The sequence below is a fragment of the Oncorhynchus mykiss genome, chromosome 7 (assembly GCF_057628025.1).
Source record: "Oncorhynchus mykiss isolate SJ-2025 chromosome 7, ASM5762802v1, whole genome shotgun sequence".
In the NCBI taxonomy this organism is placed as follows: domain Eukaryota; kingdom Metazoa; phylum Chordata; class Actinopteri; order Salmoniformes; family Salmonidae; genus Oncorhynchus; species Oncorhynchus mykiss.
The window spans coordinates 4,196,167-4,220,492 of NC_143028.1; the positions used below are offsets into that span (position 1 = coordinate 4,196,167).

At 42.7% G+C, this 24,326-nt stretch overlaps 1 protein-coding gene across 2 annotated transcripts in view; it reads left to right on the forward strand.

Annotated features, from left to right (window-relative positions):
• Window positions 1-1,086: 1,086 nt before the first annotated feature.
• The window catches only part of LOC110495521 (transmembrane protein 131), a 30,928-nt gene continuing 7,688 nt past the window's right edge, over window positions 1,087-24,326 (forward strand). Inside the window, exons 1-28 of one of the 2 annotated variants that reach the window (XM_090239876.1) lie at window positions 1,087-1,340; window positions 2,562-2,623; window positions 3,849-3,889; window positions 11,127-11,195; window positions 13,048-13,168; window positions 14,056-14,172; window positions 14,576-14,779; window positions 14,938-15,088; window positions 15,422-15,478; window positions 15,625-15,795; window positions 15,912-16,020; window positions 16,182-16,335; window positions 16,615-16,785; window positions 17,211-17,321; window positions 17,534-17,668; window positions 18,151-18,255; window positions 18,531-18,617; window positions 18,730-18,958; window positions 19,061-19,314; window positions 19,956-20,065; window positions 20,236-20,302; window positions 20,400-20,554; window positions 21,296-21,438; window positions 22,041-22,227; window positions 22,378-22,563; window positions 22,822-22,980; window positions 23,106-23,515; window positions 23,717-23,996. In XM_090239876.1, coding sequence (XP_090096002.1) covers window positions 1,217-1,340; window positions 2,562-2,623; window positions 3,849-3,889; window positions 11,127-11,195; window positions 13,048-13,168; window positions 14,056-14,172; window positions 14,576-14,779; window positions 14,938-15,088; window positions 15,422-15,478; window positions 15,625-15,795; window positions 15,912-16,020; window positions 16,182-16,335; window positions 16,615-16,785; window positions 17,211-17,321; window positions 17,534-17,668; window positions 18,151-18,255; window positions 18,531-18,617; window positions 18,730-18,958; window positions 19,061-19,314; window positions 19,956-20,065; window positions 20,236-20,302; window positions 20,400-20,554; window positions 21,296-21,438; window positions 22,041-22,227; window positions 22,378-22,563; window positions 22,822-22,980; window positions 23,106-23,515; window positions 23,717-23,996 — 4,169 coding nt within the window. In that variant the 5' untranslated portion in view covers window positions 1,087-1,216. The remainder of the gene's footprint in view (window positions 1,341-2,561; window positions 2,624-3,848; window positions 3,890-11,126; window positions 11,196-13,047; window positions 13,169-14,055; window positions 14,173-14,575; window positions 14,780-14,937; window positions 15,089-15,421; window positions 15,479-15,624; window positions 15,796-15,911; window positions 16,021-16,181; window positions 16,336-16,614; window positions 16,786-17,210; window positions 17,322-17,533; window positions 17,669-18,150; window positions 18,256-18,530; window positions 18,618-18,729; window positions 18,959-19,060; window positions 19,315-19,955; window positions 20,066-20,235; window positions 20,303-20,399; window positions 20,555-21,295; window positions 21,439-22,040; window positions 22,228-22,377; window positions 22,564-22,821; window positions 22,981-23,105; window positions 23,516-23,716; window positions 23,997-24,326) is intronic. The other variant, XM_090239878.1, reaches the window with a different exon arrangement.

Here is a 24,326-nt window from a genome sequence, read left to right on the forward strand (position 1 = left end):
TAACCCATCACCATCCTGTGTCTCCAGCAGTGGAGGCTGCTGAGAGGACGACGGCTCATAATAATAGCTGGAATGGAGCATAATGGCTGGAATGGAATGGTATCAAATCAGTCACTCAATTCCAACCATTGTTATGAGCCGTCCTCCCTTCAGCAACTTCCACTGGACTCCAGGCAGTTGTTTATTCTATTGTGTTGTGGGTAAACGCAACAATAATTGCTAAACCCATGTGCATTTCTAATTGCTTAACCATCTTTCGCTTCACTCCATTCACACCACTGGGTCCCTGATCTGCCCTACTAACTGTGCAGTTGTCAAGCTAGAGGAACACCTTTGTGTCCTGGGGGGCCTGTCTTATCTCCCCTATGACCCAGCACTAGGGCATATGGACCTTGCACGGAAAACAATTGGCCTTATATCAGCAAAACAAATTGAATGTCTGCATGCTGATTGTTGCTCCCTTCAAATAAACTCAGGGAAGGAGTCACAAATGATATGAGGTACATTTACTTTAGTGTATTAAAGTCTGTCATACATTATAACTTGGATTTGATGGTGTCATTGGGTTATGGTGTCATTTGGGTCATACAAATATATTGTGAGTGTGTTTTCCCCCATTCTCGCTAATTTTATTTTGGGATATTGAAATTTGTTTGGGAAATTATGTAGCATTGCTGCCCTCTGGAGTTTAAATGTATTATTCCACTTGATCTTCACCCAACAATTTAATGAAAAGTAAAGCGTAAGGATGATAATCAGATATTCATAATTGATTAGTAATGCCTAACCTGTGTCTATAAATTCCTGTCTGTCATGTGAACTGATAGAGATGGTGGCTGCTAAGAGAATAAAGACACGTTATACATAGCGCCTGTCTAGTCTTAACTAAACGTTAAACATTTAACTGCTATAATAAATAAGAGAGAAATGTATGAAGGCTGGAACTGCTGATAAAAAATATGTATGAACATGGAACATAACTTTTATGTATGTTGCATTTGAAATAGAAAATAGAAATGAAGGATGTAAAAACACTAAAACGTGTGATAAGGTCGAGTGTCAAAGACCAAAGTACTTGCTCTTGTTCTGTTGCCAAGTGCCAACTGCACCGTTCACAGTGTCCACAAAGTTTCCTCGTGTCACTGCTTGCCAGTTCTTGCGCTCAATGTTTATAGCTAGGAGCACACGGTCATAGTGATGCAGTCAGAGCAGAAGAATGGCGCAAGCAGAAAGAACACCGAGTTTCCTCCACTTGCCAGTGAAGGGAAAAACGTCTTGTTTCGGATATCTTCGGGTTTTATTTTTTGCACTTTTTCATATAGCTCAGGCAAATAAACAAGGTTTGTATTTTTAGTTGTCATTTTTTCCGCTACATTTAGCCAGCAAGTGTACTATTGCTAGCTAGCAAGCTTAGCTACCGTTAACGACCTAACGTTAGCCTGTGTTCAAGACTAGAGCCAAAGTGTCCAGGTGATTGAGGGGGTGTCGGCTTGTATTTGGACTGGCTTAGTAAAGGACATGGCTCAATAGCTAAATGTAATACTTGGTTGCATTATGACCAAACTAGCTAGCTAATATATTCACACATTCCTAACCAGTCCAGTCGCTTCTTTAACGTATCGGTAACGTCGTTAGCCAAGCTAGCTAAAGTGGCCCTTGAGATATCAAGCGGTAACGTTAGCTAACTAACGTAGTTAGTTCAATTGTTTTGCTAGTTCCAGTCATGTTTCACTAAATATCCTGAACTTAGCTAGCTAACGTAATCATTTTGGATATCTATCGCTAGTCCTGAGTAACTTGTAATCAACCTTCACTAGCTAACGTTAGTGCTTGTCACACTGGTTTAGCTGTTCTTTTAAACCAGGAAATAAGTGGTATTTTTAGTTTGTCAAGACCGACAAGTTCAAGTTAATTTATTTGTCATTTACATATAAGCTACACATTATATACATCATGGACTGGAGTACAGTGCAACGAAATGCATACTCATCATAGGTGTACTCATTTACCAGGTTTGCGTTTTTTCTTAGTGGTTTGCTTTGCTAAGAAGCTAACGTTAGCCATTCTCTTAACGTTATGTTTCATACAGTCAGAATTAAGCCCATTCCTCACTGGGATTCAACAACACAGTAGCTAGCTAGATGGCTACAGTTGTTTAGGGAAGCATTCGTCTGCTAGTACACCTTCCCATATCCAATTAACTGTAACTTTGAAAAATAAAAATGCAGCCTATAGCTAGGGTGAAAAGGAGAACTGTTTCCACCAGCAGTTTCTATGTGTGAAGCAGTGGTGGGTTGAGTTTAAATGCCACAGTTGAAATGCTTCCTGTCTAAAGTATGGCTGTTTCCTGCATTGCTGAACATAATCATGACATGTTTAAGGAATGCACTGAAAATGGGGACCTATATGCACACTTAACACACCCTACCAATAGCAGAGACATGGATATTTTCATCTGTTTTCTGCTCTGTTTACGGTTGTCAAGTCAACTCTGCCACTTCCTGCAGAATGTAATTATGGAGGGGTCTTTTAATAACTGTTGACAAATTGTGTCTCCACAGCATTCATCCAATCAGACACAATCTTAGAGGTACTTCACTTTGGTGAGGGAGGCCTCTTGCAGGTAAGACATTGTTTCCTTACACTCCCCTCCTAGCGACCACAGAAAGGCACATGACCCTCCCTATGCAACATGCACAGCTTAACACACTATCACGCTACTATGTAGTTACTCAGTAAACACGAGGTGAATAGCAGCCTGTGAAATCAAGTATAATCGCTGTAAAAATTAACATGAGATCAGTATCTTCTCAAAGCTGTAACTTTCACTTTCTCTGCTATATATATTGGGTAAAACCAAGTAGTCTGTGTTTAGCCTTTATCAGGTTTCTTGGTCGTGTGCTGTTCACTGTTTCAGACAAGACAAACGACAGAGCGGACTTCTTTGAGATGTCCAAAAGGACATTATTGACAGTGATACTACCCAGATATCATAGTTTACAAACATGTCACTGTTATAGAGGCTAGCTAGCTCTGGTCGGCCCGGCGGGGTCAGAACACTGTCCATCCCACATGTCACTGCTCTGAAAGTCAGTCACCCCTCCTCTCTCCACCTCTGTTCACCTGCGCACCTCGCCTGCCTGTGCTGATTGGCCTTAACAGAGCAGTTGAGGGCTCAACTCATTTAAACCCCCTGTGGAGTGTTTGCATAGTATATAAACATCCCCTCTTTATCTATGATCAAATAGGCCTAGAATTGCAAAAAAGTTGAGGGAATGGTAAGAAACAACAGGTAGACTGCCACCACTTCACATGTTAAATGGGCCTAGATGAACAAGGGCAGTAGTTGTGTAAATAGAGATGCTGCATAAATATGGCCAAGGCCGGTTTGATTGAAGGAGGTCCATAGTCAGAGACGTTAATCTTTTGCTGGTTTTGATGCTTGAATCACTGTAGTGCAAAATATGATTTTTCAATTAGCAGTGAGGTGACTATAGAGTTAATACAGCACATTCTGAATCCAATGCAAATTGGGCACCAGTGTTGTGTTCAATTGATGGGTGTTCCACCTTTGTGGTGGAAACGCATCCGTTTGACTGCTGTTATAAAATAAAACGACATCATCATGTCAGAACTGCTCACATTTGCATGCACCAGCACGTCTTACTTATTTGCCTATGACTTTCTGCATCTAGACCTGGTTTGTTTGTTCTGATGATATCATTAGGGGTGGGATAACTTTCTTTTTGTTCCTATGTTTTGAGCCATGTCATGTCAGACTAGAGCTATGAAGATCGCCTGCTGCTCATCTGATGGTTACTTCACATGGATTTTTCTTTGTTTTACAGATAGAGCCTGACCTTCACCTGGCTTCATATAATCAAAAAAGGTATGATGTATATATTTTTTATTATCTTTGAATGCACCTATGACTCTCTGAGAGAACTGTATATGTTGTTGCAGGCCACAATGACTGTAATCAATTAATTCATTAAACGTCCTTATGTAACACCAGTCGCACCTAGACTCTAAATAGGAGGGTAAACCCTGGCATTAGAATCACATCTCTACTCAGCTTATCTATGGCTGCTAGCCAATTCCATATGTAGCGGCTTTGCTTCGTAGGAGACTGATCCACTGTTTGCCACACCTTGTTCTCATTTCCATCAACATAGTCATGCTCTTGGAGGTGGGGCTGGCTGCTGGGAGGTGGAGCTGGTCGACTGGCTGCTGGGTTTCACTGGAGGTAGACAACGGGAGGGTGTGGGTCTGTGTGTGTCCTAGTCACTATGGAGACAGTGGAGGGATGTTAAGAGTTTTCAGGAGGTTCAGTCAGAGCCCCCCTGCATCAAGGCAGTGTTAGGATCACATCGGGAGGGGACTGGGTTTACATAGCATGTGGACAGACATCATCGTGAAAAGAGAGAAGTGGATTCCATAAAGTCTCACCCTGTGAATACGTTACCCCTTTTAGACCTCGGTTGTGAAGCTTTCAGCCAAACTAGGTGGCAGTTCGCTACACTTAACCTTGGTGGCATTTAGAAGAACCGGTCTGAAACATGTTAATCCTCTTGAATAATCAGTGTGTCCTGCCTTACATTCCTCAGGCCAGGTTAACCGTCACCCTCAGCCAATGAGGTTCCTCCAGATCAGAGGCCTGTCTCTTTCCTTAAGTAAACACACACAGGTGAACTAAACAGGCTTTCCAGGGATTGTTTGGCAATCTGTGTGTTTCTGTGCTAGGGTCACAAAGTAACTCAATCTGCACAGTGCACTCCACACAGGCGGCACACGCCCATCAGGCGGCACACGCCCATCAGGCGGCACACGCCCATCAGGCGGCACACGCCCATCAGGCAGAAGTACATGTGGCGTGACATAATAAGTCGGTCAGATCATCATGAGAACCACATCAGAAAACATGGATGGGGTGGAAGGCCACAGTGCAGCACGTCATCGGGGCGATTGTCAACATCAGCAGGGTATCTTTCCCATTACGTTGTGTGTGCCCTAGGTCTGTTTTGGTGTAAAAATCTATTTGTGTAAAAATAGCTAAAGCACAGGCCTTGGTTACGATATTTGAGTGCTTCTCTCCAGGGCTTTAGTGGCTCCTTTAAAATTAATCTATTTGGTCTGAGTGTCTCGCTCCACCCTTTTCACTCTCTTTCATCTGCTCTGAAAAGGACAGACTGTTATGGTGGATGGGATCATGTGAGTTTTAGTAAGTTTCACAGAGGGATCTCCTCTCAGTATTTACTATTTTGTAGAATAATAGAGAATGTCAAAACTATGAAATAACATGTGAAATCATGTAGTAACCAAAAAAAGTGTGAAAATAATCTAAATATATTTGAGATTCTTCAAAGTAGCCACCCCTTGCCTTGATGACAGCTTTGCACACTCTTGGCATTCTCTCAACCAGCTTCAACTGGAATGTTTTTTCAACAGTCTTGAAGGTGTTCCCACATATGCTGAGCACTTGTTGGCTGCTTTTCTTTCACTCTGCAGTACTCATTTGGGTTGAGATCGGGTGATTGTGGAGGCCAGGTCATTTGATGCAGCACCATCGCGCTCCATGGTCAAATAGCCCTTATACAGCCTGGAGGTGTGTTTTAGGTCATTGTCCTGTTGAAAAACAAATGATAGTCCCACTAAGCGCAAACCAGATGGGATATTGTATCGCTGCAGAATGCTGTGGTAGACATGCTGGTTAAGTGTGCCTTGAATTTTTAATAAATCAGTGTCACCAACAAAGCACCATCACACCACCACCTCCATGCTTCAAGGTGGGAACCACATATGGGGAGATTAGAGGTCGACCGATTATGATTTTTCAACGCCGATACTGATTATTGGAGGACCAAAAAAGCCGATACCGATTAATTGGCCGTTCTATTTTTATATTTTTTGTAATAATGACAATTACAACAATACTGAATGAACACTTATTTTAACTTAATATAATACATCAATAACAAACAATTTAGCCTCAAATAAATAATGAAACATTTTCAATTTGGTTGAAATATTGCAAAAACAAAGTGTTGGAGAAGAAAGTAAGAGTGCAATATGTGCCATGTAAGAAAGCTAACGTTTAAGTTCCTTGCTCAGAACATGAGAACATATGAAAGCTGGTGGTTCCTTTTAACATGAGTCTTCAATATTCCCGGGTAAGAAGTTTTAGGTTGTAGGTTGTTATAGGAATTATAGGACTATTTCTCTCTATACCATTTGTATTTCATTAACCTTTGACTATTGGATGTTCTTATAGGCACTTTAGTATTGCCAGTGTAACAGTATAGCTTCCGTCCCTCTCCTCGCTCCTACCTGGGCTCGAACCAGGAACACATCGACAACAGCCACCCTCGAAGCAGCGTTACCAATCGCAGAGCAAGGGGAACATCCACTCCAAGTCTCAGAGCGAGTGACGTTTGAAACGCTATTAGCGCGCATCCCGCTAATTAGCTAGCCATTTCACATCGGTTACACCAGCCTAATCTTGGGAGTTGATAGGCTTGAAGTCATAAACAGCAGAGCTGCTGGCAAAACGCACAAATGTGCTGTTTGAATGAATGCTTACGAGCCTGCTGCTGCCTACCATCGCTCAGTCAGACTGCTCTATCAAATCATGGACTTAGTTATAACATAATAACACACAGAAATACGAGCCTTAGGTAATTAATATGGTCGAATCTGGAAATTATCATCTCGAAAATAAGACGTTTATTCTTTCTGTAAAATACGGAACGGTTCCGTATTTCATCTAACGGGTGACATCCATAAGTCTAAATATTCCTGTTATATTGCACAACCTTCAATGTTATGTCATAATTACGTAAAATTCTGGCAAATTAGGCGGCCCAAACTGTTGCATATACACTGACTCTGCGTGCAATGAACGCAAGAGAAGTGACACAATTTCACCTGGTTAATATTGCCTGCTAACCTGGATTTCTTTTAGCTAAATATGCAGGTTTAAAAATATATACTTAGGCATTGATGTTTATGGTTAGGTACACATTGGAGCAACGATACGCACATCATCAATTATATGCAACGCAGGACACACTAGAAAAACTAGTAATATCATCAACCATGTGTAGTTAACTAATGATTATGATTGATTGTTTTTAATAAGATAAGTTTAATGCTAGCTAGCAGCTTACCATGGCTTACTGCATTCACGTAACAGGCAGTCTCCTCGTGGAGTGCAAAGTAATCAGGTGGTCAGAGTATTGGACTAGTTAACTGTAAGGTTGCAAGATTGAATCCCCCGAGCTGACAAGGTAAAAATCTGTCGTTCTGCCCCTGAACGAAGCAGTTAACCCACCGTCCCTAGGCCGTCATTGAAAATAAGAATGTGTTCTTAACTGACTTGCCTATTTCACCTTTATTTATTTAACCAGGTAGGCAAGTTGAGAACAAGTTCTCATTTACAATTGTGACCTGGCCTAGTTAAATAAAGATGAAATAAAGGTTAAATAAAGGTTTTAAAATAAAATAAAAAGTTAAATTTTTATTTTTTTATCTGCCAAATCGGTGTCCAAAAATACCCTTTTCCGATTTGTTATGAACTTGAAATCGGCCCTAATTAATCGGCCATTCCGATTAATCGGTTGACCTCTAGCGGAGATCATCCGTTCACCTACTTTGCGTCTCACAGAGACATTGCGGTCTAATGTCCATTGCTTTTGTTATTGACCAAATACTTATTTTCCACCATAATTTGCTAATAAATTCGTTAAAAATCCTACAATGTGATTTTTCTGGATTTTTTCCCCCTCATTTTTGAAGTGTACCTATGATGAAAATTACAGGCCTCTCTCATCTTTTTAAGTGGGAGAACTTGCACAATTGGTGGCTGACTAAATACTTTTTTGCCCCACTGTGTGTGTGTGTGTGTGTGTGTGTGTATATATATATATATATATCTCACACACACACGTTGCCAAAATGCAATCTGGATAACTATTTTTAATCCTATGTTGATAGGATTAATGTACCAATTATATGACAATGGAACAATACACAACATTCATATTTTACTAACTTACAGTTCATTTAAGGAAATCGGTCCATTGAAATAAATTTATTTGGACCAAATATATGGATTTCACCAGACTGGGAATGCAGTTGTGAGGCTTGTTGGACGTACTGCCAAATTCTTCAAAACGACGTTGGAGGCCGCTTATGGTAGAGAAATTAACATTAAATTCTCTGGCAACAGCTCTGGTGGACATTCCTGCAGTCAGCATGTCAATTGCATGCTACCTCAACTTGAGACGTCTGGGGTGTTGTGTGACACACTACACGTTTTAGAGTGCCCTTTTTATTGTTCCCAGCACAAGGTGCACCTGTGTAATGATCATTCTCTTTAATGAGCTTCTTGATATACGTCAGGTGGATGGAATATTTTGGCAAAGGAGAAATGCTCACTAACAGGGATGTAAACTAATTTGTGCACACAATTTGAAAGAAATAAGCTTTTTGTGTGTATGGAACATTTCTAGGATCTTTTATTTCAGCTCATGAAACATGGGACCAACATTTTATTTTTATGTATTCATTCTGATAGACCCTAATAGCAACCGCTCATATTGATGCCAATGGAGTCCCCTCACGCCTCCCTCTCTGTTCACCTTTGTCCTCTTAGTTGACTTGATTCCTCTCCATTGTTTGTGTAAACATCCGTAAGGGCAATTACGTTTATAGCTCTCTTATCTAGAAGTGTTGGGTTAAACCAGTGCTTAGATTGGAGGAAGTTGGTATAACCCAGTTGAAGGAAGTGATGTCCCAAAGGTATAGAAATTTAATATAATTATAAAATGAAATGGAATGGCACTGAATGGTCTCTCTGCTTGAAGAGCAAGGAATTCAATTGAGAGATCAATACAAATGGAAAGCAAGGTGGTGAATGGAGTTTGTAGCGGAAATGTACGCTGTTAGTTATTGTGTGCATGTGCCTTTTTAAAGTCTGACTTGATAATGAAGGTCAATGTCCAGACTCCAGGGCAGCATGTGTGTATGAGGATGCAGGCAGTGCTAAGAGCCTTATGTTGTGGTTATTGTCTGGTACGGCTGCAGCCGTACTACAACGGAGTGTCTGGTCTACTGTTTCTAACAGCTGAGATGCTGTGTTTGCTCTTCGTCATTAATCTCTGAAGATTTTCTCACAAATGGTTTGTCAAGACACAACTTTTCCAGCACTACAGATTTAGCAATTTAGCAAAGTTCTGCTTTGGCTATTTAGATCAGTTTCGATTAAGTCATGGTTAACTTTTATTTAACTAGACAAGTTAAATATGCAAGCCTGGCAATTTTCCTTTCACTTTGACTTGAGGTTTCTGTCCACAACACCAAGGTCTGATTGACCACAAAAGCATGCAATAACACCGCGGCTTATGTATTTTCTCTCCAAATGACGAGTTGTGTTCAGCTTGTAAATAGTAGTTATTCATTGTCTAGTCAGCATCGTGTTGAGGCCAAGATTATATTTAGTAACACGTGGTTAATCTGTTTTCTGCTTAATTTTATATTAGCCTTTCTCAGTTTTATTTTTGTCTTTCCGTTGCTTAGGTGTCACACCAGTTATTATATATAATGCAATAGGTGTCTCATGGTTACACCTCTTCTGGCTAGCAGCCAGTATCATTAGGTTTCTTTTACATTTCTCTACAATATGCAGAAGATTCATTATCAGATATACTTTATCCCCTGGCCAGCATTCAGCAGGTTTAAAGTTCTCTAGACAATCTCTATAATATGCAGAAGAGACTTTTGCGTTGCTTAGTTGGAACAGGAAATGGCTTGTGGCTTTTTAGTCACGATGCTGACTGACGATGCATCTGTTCCTTTTTTTATAGTCTAAACTTCGCACCTCTCCTCCACCCACGGCGAACTAACACCGCCAAGCCTCCCATCTATCTAGCTGCTGACATTGTTTTTTTAAGCATTCAGTCTATCAGAAGTTGGCCAATGCATGCCACGCAGAAAAGCCATGTATTTGCATTTTGAAACCTCAAGAATGTAGTGTTTGATTGGCTGTTACACGGTGGCCTTTTTCAGTCAGTCAGTGGCCCTTTTCAGTCAGTCAGTGGCCCATTATGACCATTAAACAACGCATGATGTGGCTTTGTTTGTACTCTGAAGCTATAGGGGGGAAATTACAGGGAATCTACCTCTGTTTACATTATAAATAATATGATCTACAATTAATATAAGCTGAACACCGTCTGCATTGTTCGCCACCTGCAAATGTGTGTTCAAACACAGTTATAAACGCTGCAAAATGCAGGAGTGGAGGAGTCATTCTGAGAGAGGTCTGGTTGGTTGTAGAGCTCCTCTGTAAACACACACACAGACAGAGGGGTGTGTGTGATTTACCCAGCTGAAGGTCAATCTCCTACAGCGACATTAAGAGCATGTGCAGTTCTTTTCCACCTCTCTCTCTTAGAACACACAAGACCACAGTAGGAGCACAACTAAGTTCTAATGTACAACTATGACTTCATAGAATTCATCTGTATTCCAAGTGTAGGCCTTGGAATAATAAAACATATATTCCTTGTTGTACTCAAATTTAAGAAGCAAATGAGTTCCTGACGTTTCATAACATCGGTCATGGATCCACAGCGACACCTTGCCTGTGTGCTGTCGGCTTATACGTGTTGTTCAGTGAAGTCATACTGTCTGTGGCGTGTGCAGGGAGCGGTTTCCCTTTTGGGTGCCTTGTTTCTCATGGAAAGATCTTGTTTGTCTGAGCTGAATACACATGCAATGACATCTGTCTTAATGCATATCTCTGACTTCAATTATCTTTGCAAAAACTTTTTTTTTGTTGAAATTACTATGTAGTCATAGTCAGTCAAAATGATATAGGGGAAACAACCTTGCATTAGATCACTTGTTTTTGCAAAGCAGGTTTGGCAGGTTTCCTGTCTTGTTTTGGCGGTTACCCTGAGCTTTTACATGTTAACCTGATTTGCTTTACACACACAAGCTTTTATTTTTTTTATATATATTTTTTTACATGTTACACAATAGGAAGTAGGACTGCAGCATGGATGAAAAGTTGTCCTTGTTTCCCTTCTCTTCCTCACTATGGTTCCTCTTTTTTTCTCCCACAGCTCACCCTTACAGAGAGGGAACAGCAGGCCCATACGCTTTGAGCCGCCAATGCTGGACTTCCATGAACAGTGAGTTAACTTCCTCCACCTACAGATACACCTGCAAGTATCCTAGCGCTTAGAGCGTTGGGCCAGTAACCGTGAAGGTAGCTAGGTCGAATACCCAAGCCAACAAGGTCAACCATCTGTCTGTGCCCTTGAGCAAGGCACTTAACTCTAATTGCTCCTGGGTCGCTGTTGATAATGGCAGACCCTGGCCGTGACCCCACTCTCCGAGGGTGTCTCACTCCACTCTCCGAGGGTGTCTCGGGGAGAGTTGGGATATGTAACAGAAACACATTTCCAATTCACACGTGTTTAACATAGGGCTGGGCGGTAGACTGTATTTTACTATATACAGGTATTTATGCACAGACCGGTTTGGGTTCTTATGTTACCTTCTATAACTATTTGAATGTTTGGTTTGTTAAATGTGATGTCCATTTTTATAGTTTACTCCTCTACTTGAGTCATCCCTCTCCTCTCTCTCTCTCCATGCTGCTTTCCACACAGACCTAGTCCCACTCCCTGTCACTCAAGGAGCTCATTTGTTGCTTGACCACGACACTTTCGTTCAGTCTGCATGGTCAACGCGGCAAATGCAACAATGTTGATGACGATGTTGCCACTTTGATTTGAATATAAATCCACAAGCGTTCTATAATTACATTATTTGTTTGTTTCTTACATCTGCAAACAGCTAGTTTGTATTTTCTTAGCAACTTACGCTAAATCGTGTTAGCCAGCTAATAAAAGTACTGAGTCAGAGCAAACGTAGCTAGCTAATACAGCCTGATACCAGTACTGGTGGAGGCTTAAATCAGCATGTTGTTTGTGCAACAGTATCTACTAAATCAAAGAGGAATAGGCTAATAATGAATATGTTGGCTATATGAATACAGATTTAATGTAGCCAAAGATTATAGGTTCCCCTAGGAAACACTGACCATCACTTTGGTTCCTACCCTGTCACAATAACTTGTCCATGGCATTTTCATTTAGTGTCATGTCAAACAACACTGTGTTCAAAGTGCCCACTATTATTTATATTCTAACTATAGAATTATAATAAACATTTCCATGATTCCAAAAGTTTACCCAAGTGTTTTGATCTAAATCACAATTGCAACATTTGGTTAAAAATAAGGCCTAGTATTTTTGCCCATGTCATGGCAGTGTGGAAATGATCTCAAATGAGTCCAGGAAATGCGGAAATTGATGGAAATGCAGGAAATAATTTTAGGTTGAAGTTGAATTGAACAGTATAAAACAATCAGAATGGATAAAGACCCATTTGAAATCATTTAGAATGTATGTGTTGCCACCGTAGGGTGTCACACTACTCATAAAGCAAATGTAGAACTTTTATTAATCAAAAACATTATATACTGTCAAAAATGTGAAAAATACCACTATGATATTTTGGCCATATCGCTCTGCCCTTGTTTAACAAGCATTTCGCTACACCCGCACATAACATCTGCTAAATATGTGTATGCGACCAATACAATTTGATAATATAGACTTGTACATGTGTGAAATGGGACAAATTCAACCATCAACTACTCTGTTTATTTTCTTCCTGTCACGTTGTTGAGATGTACATTCTGTGAATCACCCTCTCAGATCATTTGACAACTTGGCATTGATACTTTTTAAACGTGCTCTTATCTGCTAGGTATTTCCACAGTTAAGAGAAGAGGCCTCCTGGAGCATGATCGTTTTATCAACATCTGTTAGGAGAGACAAGGAAATGGAAATCAACCAGATTTTCTTTGAGACTCCATTTGACCCCATTAGGCCTATATGTTTCTGACGGCTGTGTTTCTGACAGCTATATGTGCGACAGCTTTCACAACACTGTTTCTCTTCCTGTTCCCAGGCCTGTTGGAATGCCAAAAATGGAGAAAGTTTATTTGCACAATCCTAGTGCAGAGGAAATAAGCTTGATATCTATATCAGCAACAACTGCACATTTTCATGCATCATTCTTTCAAAACAGGGTGAGTAGCTAATAAGTATAACCCCATTGCTGTGTCCCATTCCACAAAGATGCAGCATTTCAAGGCAGGACGTCAAAATTGGCGTGTCACATTCCCAAGGCACCTTAAAATGCTGCCTACCAATTTCATCTTAAATGTCAGTTACCTACTGAGGAAAGTGCTACCTACATAGGTCCTTTTGGAGCAGGCAGGTAGGCAGCAAGCTTCCTTTTGGTTTGGGACACAGCCGACGTCTCCTGTTCTACAGGCATACGCACGGCTTGTTCAAAAGCTGAAAGACTAAGCCCTGTGTTTGTCGGTGGACAGAGGCTCATTTATCCGGCCATTCCGATTCCCCTGCCTGTCAGTCTGACTGACCATGTGACCCGGCTGTTATGGGTATCATGTGCTGGTTTTGTACTTTTTGAAAAACAAGAGGCACGTGCTCAACTGTCAACATTCCGCCATGTTGGGCCTTTTAACTGAATTGTGAAACTCATGACAGCTCTGAATCCAGTGCACTCCTGAGCAGAGGAGATGGTGAATGGTGTGACTGTGCTGCTCAGCATGTTTGAGTCCTGAGAGTAGAGCAGGAAAATCAAGTCAAATAAGGAAGAATGTTGGCTGGAGCAAAAACACCCTCTTCCCCCTGGTATTTAAACATTTTTATTGTTAAAGCGATTTGTTTATGTCTGGCTGTCATCCAGTATCTTCTAAAACGATATCGCATCATGACAAGAATCTTCATGTTTACTTCTTTATCACACCCAAGACTGACCTTAATTGGTTGGTTACATTTACATTTCCAAAAGTAGCTCGACCTTTTGATTCCAATCTTTTGATTGGATAATTGTCGTATTCTTTCTCTCGAGTTAATTCACCCCATCCCTTCTCTTCTCTCCCTGTAGATAATTCCACCAGGGGGGAATACGTCGTTTGATGTGGTCTTCCTCGCTCGAGTAGTAGGAAATGTAGAGAATACTTTATTTATTAATACCTCGCATCATGGAGTGTTTACATATCAGGTGTGTATGAATACATATGTTTACTGAATCATATGTCATATCTATACTAATAATTCATCATGGAGTGTTTACATGTCAGGTGTGTATGAATACATATGTTTATGGAATCATATGTCATATCTATACTAATAATTCATCATGGAGTGTTTACATGTCAGGTGTGTATGTTTATATAATGTGTCACTATGTATAATAATTCTGTAATATGTTTGTATACTGGAGGTGTGTTCTGAACACTGTATATAAGGATCCTTTTGTGGGTTGCATTTTCTGCTGGTTTTCTCCCTTGCCTCCTCAGTCTTAGTCCCTGCTGTAGGTCCCTGCTGTAGATCAAGTAGGTCCCTGCTGTAGGTCCCTGCTGTAGATCATGAGTCTTATGTTGTTGGTGTCTTATCCCCTGCAGGTGTTTGGTGTGGGCATCCCCAACCCCTACAGGCTGCGTCCGTTCATCGGGGCCCGAGTCCCAGTCAACAGCAGCTTCTCTCCACTCATAAACATCCACAACCCACACAGTGAGCCACTGCAGGTAGTGGAGATGTACTCTAGTGGAGGAGACCTGCACCTGGAGCTCCCCACAGGGCAGCAGGGAGGAACGCACCATCTGTGGGTGTGTATAGATCAGGACAGTCGGGGGGCTTTTAGATTATTATCCTGTTACTTCTACACCATTAGAATTGGAATTGAGACAAAAACCTGACCAGAATGGAATTACTTGACCCCTGAATAGAATGTATTTTCTGTTCTTTCTTCCTGTGTGGTTGTCAGGAGATTCCCCCGTTTGAGACGAAGGGGGTGATGAGAGCCAGTTTCTCGTCGAGAGACGCAGACAACCACACGGCCTTCATCAGAATCAAAACAAACGCCTCCAACCAGGACGAGTTCATCATCCTGCCTGTAGAGGTGGAGGTCACCTCGGGTACATTTCCAATAGCAACGCCTCACACCATACGTTTCCAATAGCAACGCCTCACACCATATGTTTCCAATAACAATGTTTCCAATAGCAACGCCTCACACCATATGTTTCCAATAACAATGTTTCCAATAGCAACGCCTCACACCATACGTTTCCAATAGCAACGCCTCACACCATATGTTTCCAATAGCAACGCCTCACACCATACGTTTCCAATAACAATGTTTCCAATAGCAACGCCTCACCATACATTTCCAATAGTAATATTTCTATACTTGTATCTGTGACTGGCTGATTGAAACGTCTCCTGTTCCTGTGTGTCTTTGTCCTCAGCACCAGGAATCTACTCCTCAATAGAAATGTTGGACTTTGGAACGCTACGCTCACAAGGTGTGCTGTGTTCACAACACCTTTATACCCTCATTCTCCAATGGGTCAGGCTTTTGTGAAATATTTGAGTGATTTGGACGTTTCAAAATGGTTCTTGGGTGATTTGATGAGTTGTTTATTGTATTTTCTGTTTAAATGTTTTACAGATCGACCAAAGCAGTTGAATTTGCATCTTCTCAATTCCGGAGCAAAAGATGTGCAAATAATGAGCGTTCGAGCGACGCCGTCAAACGATGCCATCACAATAGACTTCAAGGCCGTCACGCTAAAAGCTGGAGAACATAGATACACCAAAGTCGCTAGTATTAGTTTTGATGGTAAGTGAGCTATATTGCTCAGTACTCCCCATACCTTCTGGAATTCCCCTGCATATTGCACCTCTGCCTTTTTGTTCCAACCTGTTTTGACACGGTTTTGTTTTTTTGATTTCCAGCATCGAAAGTTCAAAAAGCTTCCCAGTCCTCTGGTAAAATAACAGTAAAAGCGAAAGAGAAAAGCTACTCCAAACTTGAAATCCCATACCTAGCTGAGGTTCTAGACGGGTATGTTTTTCTGTTTCCTTTACCAATAACAATGACAAGTATTTTATTTAACCAGTGAAAAGAGAAGTATTTTTTATTTTTTTACTGTAACGAATCACCATTACACAATTTCTGAACATTTGAAACGTCTCCACTAACTCTCCTCTCCATCTGTGTGACAGGTATTTGGGGTTTGACCATACAGTCACGTTGTTCCACATTAGAGACAGTGTGCTAGAGCCAGTGGTCAAACCCATCCACCTCACCAACACCTTCCACTTTGCCATCCGCATCCATGACGTGTCCCTTCCAGATGAAGCCAAGACCATGTTCTTAGTGAGTAACTGTTATGAACTGTATCGTGTTCCAGAGGCCTGTTGCTGTCGGCCAACTCAAAGCTTGCAGGCTTTTGTTCCAACCCAGCTTAAATACAACCAACTTCAATCAATTACTAATCACGGTCCTCAAGTCTTAAGATAAGAACTATCTACTTTATTGATCCCTGGGGGGACTTTGGTTTGTCAAGTATTAAACGTGTTGAACTGCTCTGTTGTCCTCTGAGTGTGTCCTAAGGAGGCAGCGTATATATGAACGGTCCCGTGTTCTCCTCCTCAGGTGCAGAACTTCAGTGAGCCGGTGTTGATCCCCCCTCAGGAGTCTCGTTACATCTTCTCCCTCCACTTCCAGCCTGTCCGGCCCTCCAATCACATCGACAGCAACATCCTGCTGGTCACCAACGCCTCCAAGTTCCACCTCCCCGTCCGCGCCTACACTGGATTCCTGGAGGTACTGCAACACACACAAATTAAATCCTTCACACACTCAAGTACATTGTGGGGGAAACACCTGCAAATGCATATTGTTACGAAACCCATAACTAGACCTTGACCTCTTGGTCGCCAGTCCAGGCAGATTATCATTTGTTCAGATGGTGACTAAACATACCTAAACGAAAAATTTCAAATCAAAACGAAAGGCCTCATGGCCACCAAACCAACCAGCAGCCTCACGTCTTGCAAGCTGGGACACTGACTGACGATCACCTGATGTGCATATCAACCTGGCTAAACAAGGTTCCTGCTACCCCCTGGAGGAATGGTGTGTGGAAGTGTTCCCTGGATTGGGGTGTTGGTGCATGTCCTAATACTAACCTGGCCCCCATATCATAACAATATAGTCTCATTTTTCTCTTCCTCCCATCCTCTCAACAGCCCTTTGTCCTGCCGCCCAGTCTGCAAGAGAACTTCCTGGACTTTGGTGTCCTCAGCGCGACAGACACCAGCAGCATCCTGTTTGTGGTTGTCAACAGCAACCCCATCGAGGTGGGCTCACCCTCAACACCCCTCTGCTCTGTAGACATCCCATAATAAAGCAGTACAGCTCTTTTTGAATGCATGCGTAACCATGGGTAACTAATGCTTCACTAGAGGTGGCTACCTAGTATCTCTCCTTCACTTCAACTTGTTTGAAAACAGATTGGATTAGTGTGACGGAAAAGGAGACGAGTCATTTTCTCACTCACTCACTCGTACAGCTGGTGATCCGGCCATGGCTGCTGACAGGAGAGAGTCTGAGTGTGGAGCTGTTGAAGATCGAGAGAGGCAACAGAACCACGGTGCTGACCAAGACCAGAGAGCTACACAGCGCCTCAGCTTCTCCTCACAAAACGGTAACAGCATCACAACTACTACTGTCCCTGGACTGGCTGAATCTAGCGGTACTTGGTTGGAGATAATGGAGGTCATTTAAGCCTGCTATGAAATATATGTTCTCTCCATTTTCTTTTCCTCTAAATATTAGTTTATTTTTTAAACATTTTAGTATTATCCAGAGTGACTCAGGCATTCATCTTAACCTAGCTTGGTGGGACAATCACTTTTTTTCACTTAGTCGGGGATTCAAACCAGCAACCTTTCTGTTACTGGCCCAACCTCTTAACCAATAGGCTACCTGCCACCCCTACATATTTTGTATGTGAGCACTCTCATGGTCCTGTACAGATGGAGTAGAAAGGAGGTGTGTATAGATGACTACAGAATGCTGTGTTCATCTGCTAGGAAACGCCAACAAAGTGGCCTTGTGTCTGAGAGCAGTAGGTAAAGTAGATGGAAATCAGGAGGCTGACTGACGGCTCTGTTGTTCCACCTGCAGGTGATCCTAGCCTCGGGCTACTACGCTGCCTTCCGGGTCACCCTGGTGGCTAAAGACCTGGAGGGGGCCTACGACGGAGCTATCCACATCACAACAGACTACCAGGTATACCTGTCAACTGGCCCGTTGAAGTGCTACTGTCACTAAGTCCTGCTATTTGAGTTGCTACGGCAACTATATACGTTTTACTTTTGTGAAATTGTTCCATTTGGCCGGGGCTCACTTGAAATGGAGATGTCAATCTCAACGTAACTTCTCTGGTTAAATAAAGGAAACACGCACATAAACGAAAATCAATACATAAAATGCATCAATTTGTTCATTGCTCCTGTGTGATGTTCAAGAATTGTCAGTGATCTTCATTCCTCTTCTGTAAACAGATATTAACGATACCAGTGAAAGCAGTTGTTGCAGTGGGCACGTTGACCAGCTATCCCAAACACATTGTCCTCCCGCCATCTTTTCCGGTTAGACTAACTATATTTTACTTGTCGTAGATTGCTATATTGTTTTGAGTGTATCAAACATTTTAGTATTTTGCCTCTCTGCTATTTTCTATGTGTTTTCTGTCCCTCCCAGGGTAAAGTAGTGCAGCAGAGTCTAAGCATGGTGAGCTCGTTCTCTCAGAAGGTGACCCTACAGCAGATCCACTCTCTGACTGAGGACTCACGTTTCTACTACAGGAGACTGAAGAACAACCGGGACGAGCTGGAACCCAAACGCAAGTCGAAGGTCGCCAAGATTTATTTTGACGCCAGCTTGCAGTGTGGCGACCACTGTTATGTGGGAGTACCGTTTGTTCTGAAATGTGAGTCTTTTTGGTTATTGCCGTTATTCTTTAATGGTTTCTGGTTAGTTTGCTGCTGTACCTAGCGAACTTGTTCTTCATTAAAACATCTTGAACTTTCAGCTGAGAGCAGACCGCCTGGGCTGTCAATGCAGGAGGATATGTGGGATGTGGACGTAGATTTGTATCAAATGCTCCGTCGGCGATGGAAAACACTGAAGGAGAGTTCAGGACACATGGCGGAGGCGGTGTTTGAGGCCAACGCTGACCTCCAGAAGAACATTGAGACCAGAGTGTCAGCTCAGCTGAAGTGGCCTTCTATCATGAACTCTTCCCAGCAGGTCCTGTTCCCTCTCACCAGCCTCACCAGCTCATCGGTGAGGTGGATTCATTAACATCAATTCTATGGGAAGATCTCAATTGCATACTCTTCACGTCCTCTCAAAACCCATTGGATGAGAAAGCCAAACCTCCTCCAATGGGTTTTGGGGAGGGGACAGCTATGTCTAGCTTAGAATACTAATTGCGCGCTCCCTTAACTTGAGACATCCGTGGCTTTGCGTTGTGTGACAAAACAGCACATTTTACTGTCCCCGGCACAAGGTGCACCTGTGTAATGATCATGCTGTTTAATGAGCTTCTTGATCTGACACCTGTCAGGTGGATGGATTATCTTGGCTACGGAGAAATGCTTACTAATAGAGATGTAAACAAATTTGTGCACAACATGTGAGAGAGAGAAGCTTTTTGTGCATATGGAACATTTCTGGGATCTTTTATTTCAGCTCATGAAACATTGTACCAGCACTTTACATGTTGCGTTTAGATTTTTGTTCAGGATAGATTGGCAGGCCCAGGGGGGGGTTCCCTGACCATGTGACCAGAGCAACTCTAAACTAAGGCTATAACTAGAGCCAAGAGTTGTCCTGGTCAAGTCACATGGTCAAGAACAACTCTGGGTCCTGTACATGCTACTGTATTGAGCCTTCTGTTATAACCAGCAGTCTTCTGTTGCCAGGAGATAGAGGTTGTCTTGGAGAACCCAGCTGACGTTCCTGTCTATGTCCAAGTTCTGCCATTAGCCCTCTATCCCAACCTCCCGGCTGTCACCCATAAACTGTCACAAATGTGAGTAGCCTTCAATATGCACTTGTAGTTTGCTAATAGTAATTTTGTCTGTCACCCCTTTTGGCAAGATGTTTCATGTCACACTGATGGGGTTTCTCCACGATAGAGTTAGAATGAATGGAAAATAATTCTAGAAGTAATTCTACGGTCTTATTCTTCTTTCACGCCAGGTTTCCCCTGGAGAGGCTCCCACACTTCACCCCTGACACAATGGAGTTCCAGGTACACAGAAACCACGTGAGTTTACTTGGCTCTGTCTTTTAGTCCTGTGTCGTGCCAGTTGATCAAATACAATACCATGTTTGAGACTTGAATCTCTCCTTCCCCTTTGCAGACGCCTGTGGTCAGAGGCAGCGCAGGCTTCGCCGAGGGCTCGACGACACAACCCTACGTTTACAACCTAATGCTGCAGCCAGAGGAAGTGAGGTCGCTACGTTTGAAATTCTCCCCCGTCAGCAACCACACGGTTTCCTCTCTGCTTATGCTAAGGCATGTTAACACTATAGCCTGTAGGACTTAACCAGTTGTCACTTACATAAGTCTCTGGTTTGTGTCACAAATGGCATCCTGTTCCCTATATTGTGTACTACTTTTGACCAGGGTCTATGGGGTTGTGGTCAAATGTAGTGCACTATATAGGGGATAGTGTGCCATTTTAATGTACAGTGTTTATTTATTTTTCATTTTATTTAACGAGGCAAGTCAGTTAATAACACATTCTTATTTACAATGATGGCCTAGGAACAGTGGGTTAACTGCCTTGTTCAGGGGCAGAACGACAGATTTTTACCTTGGCAGCTCAGGTATTCGATCTAGCAACCTTTCGGTTACTGGCCCAACACTCTAACCATTAGGCTACCTGCCGTTTATGCTAACTGCTTGAGGTCAGGATCACTCTGAAGTTCCGGCAAGCTCTGATGTTGCTTCTTGAAATCGGCACCTCCGAGGGCAGGGTGCTGATTTGAGACGTTGAGCTATGAATATCTCTGTTGGACTGAGGAGGACGGGCAGAAAAGGAATATAGTCTCCCAGGTGCTGTAGTAGCTACAGGGTTACAGAGAGAAGTCAGCAGTCAGACCATATATCTTTTACAGCCTCGACTTGGCCATATTGGTGGTTGTGTGGATGAATGCATTGCAATTTGAATCATATGGTTTGTGTGAATAAAATATAAACTGCTGTTTATTGTTCTGTTGATTGTTAACTGTGTATGTCTCTCTGTCTCTACAGGAACAACCTGACGGTGATGGAGTTCCTGGTGGTGCAGGGTCAGGGCAGCTATGAAAGGCTGAAGGTAGGGGGCAAGGCCCCGGGACCAGGGGGATTCCTCAGGTTCAAGATGACTGAGTCGCTACTGAAGGACTGCACAGACAGTGAGTGGTCTAGAATCCAGTTTGTTATAGATGTCCTGCATCCACAGACAGTGAGTGGTCTAGAATCCAGTTTGTTATAGATGTCCTGCATCCACAGACAGTGAGTGGTCTAGAATCCAGTTTGTTATAGATGTCCTGCATCCACAGACAGTGAGTGGTCTAGAATCCAGTTTGTTATAGATGTCCTGCATCCACAGACAGTGAGTGGTCTAGAATCCAGTTTGTTATAGATGTCCTGCATCCACAGACAGTGAGTGGTCTAGAATCCAGTTTGTTATAGATGTCCTGCATCCACAGACAGTGAGTGGTCTAGAATCCAGTTTGTTATAGATGTCCTGCATCCACAGACAGTGAGTGGTCTAGAATCCAGTTTGTTATAGATGTCCTGCATCCACAGACAGGAAACCATTTACTTATCGGCGGGTTGAACTCCGAGAATAGTCTTGCAGAGCCCTTTTGATAGTTTGTTTATGCTTGTGTATTTGTGTAAATTATATATTTGATCTCTAGACACACAAGCCTCTGCAGCTAAAAATAGATATGAATGAAAGAGGAAGTTGTCAGAGGTATGTGACTAATTAACTTTGTGAACCTTGTTTCAGAAATGAAGTCGAAGGAGCCGAACGTCACTCTGAGAAAATCCTTTAAGTTAGAGAACACTGGACAGCTGGAAATTAACATTCAATCCACTGAAATAAACGGACGTCCCTGTGAGGGATTCGGCTTTAAAGTCCTTAATTGCCAAGAGTTTTCACTAAAACCCAATGCTTCGAAAGAAATCGTCATATTGTAAGTAAACCTATAGCTAGCTGTTTAAAGTTAATAGATAAATATCCCATGAATCACTACAATTGTTTTGTGCTTGCTTTGCTTAATCACTAGTACCTCCAATGACCAACTGAAATGACCAACGTTGACGTGTCTCTTCATCTCTCTCAGGTTCACGCCAGACTTCACAGCCTCCAGGGTGATCCGGGAGTTAAAGTTCTTCACCACCGGAGGATCTTACTTTGTGTTCTCCCTCAACGCCTCTCTGCCCTACCACATGCTGGCTGCCTGTGCTGCTGTCCTCCCCAGACCCAACTGGGAGCTGGAGCTCTATGTCATCATCTCTGTCATCATGAGGTGAGAGGGGGAGCCTCACAAATAGAACACATTTGAATTCTATGGGTGGATCCCCGCCTAGAGCGTGTGTTCCCTAGATTAGTTCAGAGGCCAGAACTAGGCTCATAGGTTGCACCCCATATATCATGAATTATCTTGGCATATCAGCCTTTCTACATGTTCAAAATACATTTATTTAGCTACATTTCTTGGACAGATATTTCCCCTGTATCTAAGGCTGTAAGGATTACTAACGTTGCCTCTATCTGTTGTGCCCAGCTCTATGTTTTTGCTGGTGATAGTAGCGGCCTATCTGGAGGCCCTGGGGATCTGGGAGCCGTTCAAGAGACGCATGTGTTTCGAAACATCCAGCACCTCCATGGAGACTGGGAGGCCCTTTGACCTCAGGGAAATAGTACGACTTCAAAGCGATGCACAGTGAGTTTGTTTTCTGAATGTACGTTTTTGTGTAAACTTTGTCTGACATATGTTGACGTTAGTATCTGAAATGGTTTGATGAGTAGATTCTAGAATTACTAACTTCTCAGTATTTTGTCTCCCAGTATGAATGGGTACGGTGGAGAAGCCAACCACAACTCCCTGCGAGGGATGCCAGGCTCTGCCTCCAGGGCTGCTAGCAGGAACACCAGAGGAGGCCACAACCGAGGCCCCACACAACCCCTGATCCCTCCCTCCCAGCCAGGCTCCAAAGTCTCAGACAGCACCTCCTCCTCTGGCCAACAGGCCAGCCGCAAGGCCCGGAGCCCCAAGCAGCCACAGCCAGCTCCAGAGAACCATCAGCACCCCTCACAGGCTGGTCCTTCAGCCCCAGGAAGAAGTCCCCTAGATGGGCCACGCCGGCACAGCTCGGAGGACTCGGACTATGTGAGCCTGGTGGAGACCATGGATAAAGACCTGGACAGACCAGAGTCTGCTGAGGAGGGGGGGAATCAGGATGCAGTTTATGGCAAAGGTACCTACCTGGATATTAGTATTAACCCTGAGAAACATATGCTTTTGTGTTGAGAATTTGGATGGCCCTTAAAATGTGATTACCTGCTTATTTAACAACTGACTCATTCAGGGGTACACAGTACGAACACTCCTATTATTGACAGGATTTGATTCAGTTCACACAGTGTAATGAATCTGTCATCTTCTTCCCTCCTTCCAGCCAGTGCAGCCAAAGGGAAAGTGCAGCAGACCAAAGCCAAGGCCCCGAAGAAGAAGGAAGAGAGGGAGAAGAGGAACAAGGGAAGAGCTCAGGGAGGAGAGGAACAGAAGGAGGACAACGATGACAGCTCCTCCACCACCACAGAGAACTCCAACCCAGACATAATGGAGGACAACAAAGGGAAGAAGAAATATGATACTCCTGAAGCTCACTCAAAGTCCAAGAACAAGAAGCCAGCAGCCATTACAAAGGAGAAGAGCCAAATGGATGCAAAGTCTAGGTGGGGTTTAGTTAATTTTTATTTAACCTTTATTTAACCAGGTACGACCCATTTGAAGTTAACCTATTTGACGAGGGTGACCTGGCAAGAAGGAAAAACAGAAATACAGAAATATACCCCAAAAATACACAATACACACAAGACAGTGTCAGAAGTTACAGATACAGCTGAAGATTAGAAAACAACTGCAGCTATCACAAACCGTGTCGTCGATCAGAGTCTTAAGTTGGGTTCCTCTTTGGTTATTTCGGCTTGTACACATTTTTCTCAATGACCTCCATACAAAATTCTGACATGCTCAGCTCTTAGTAAGTTCTGTACATCTTTGGG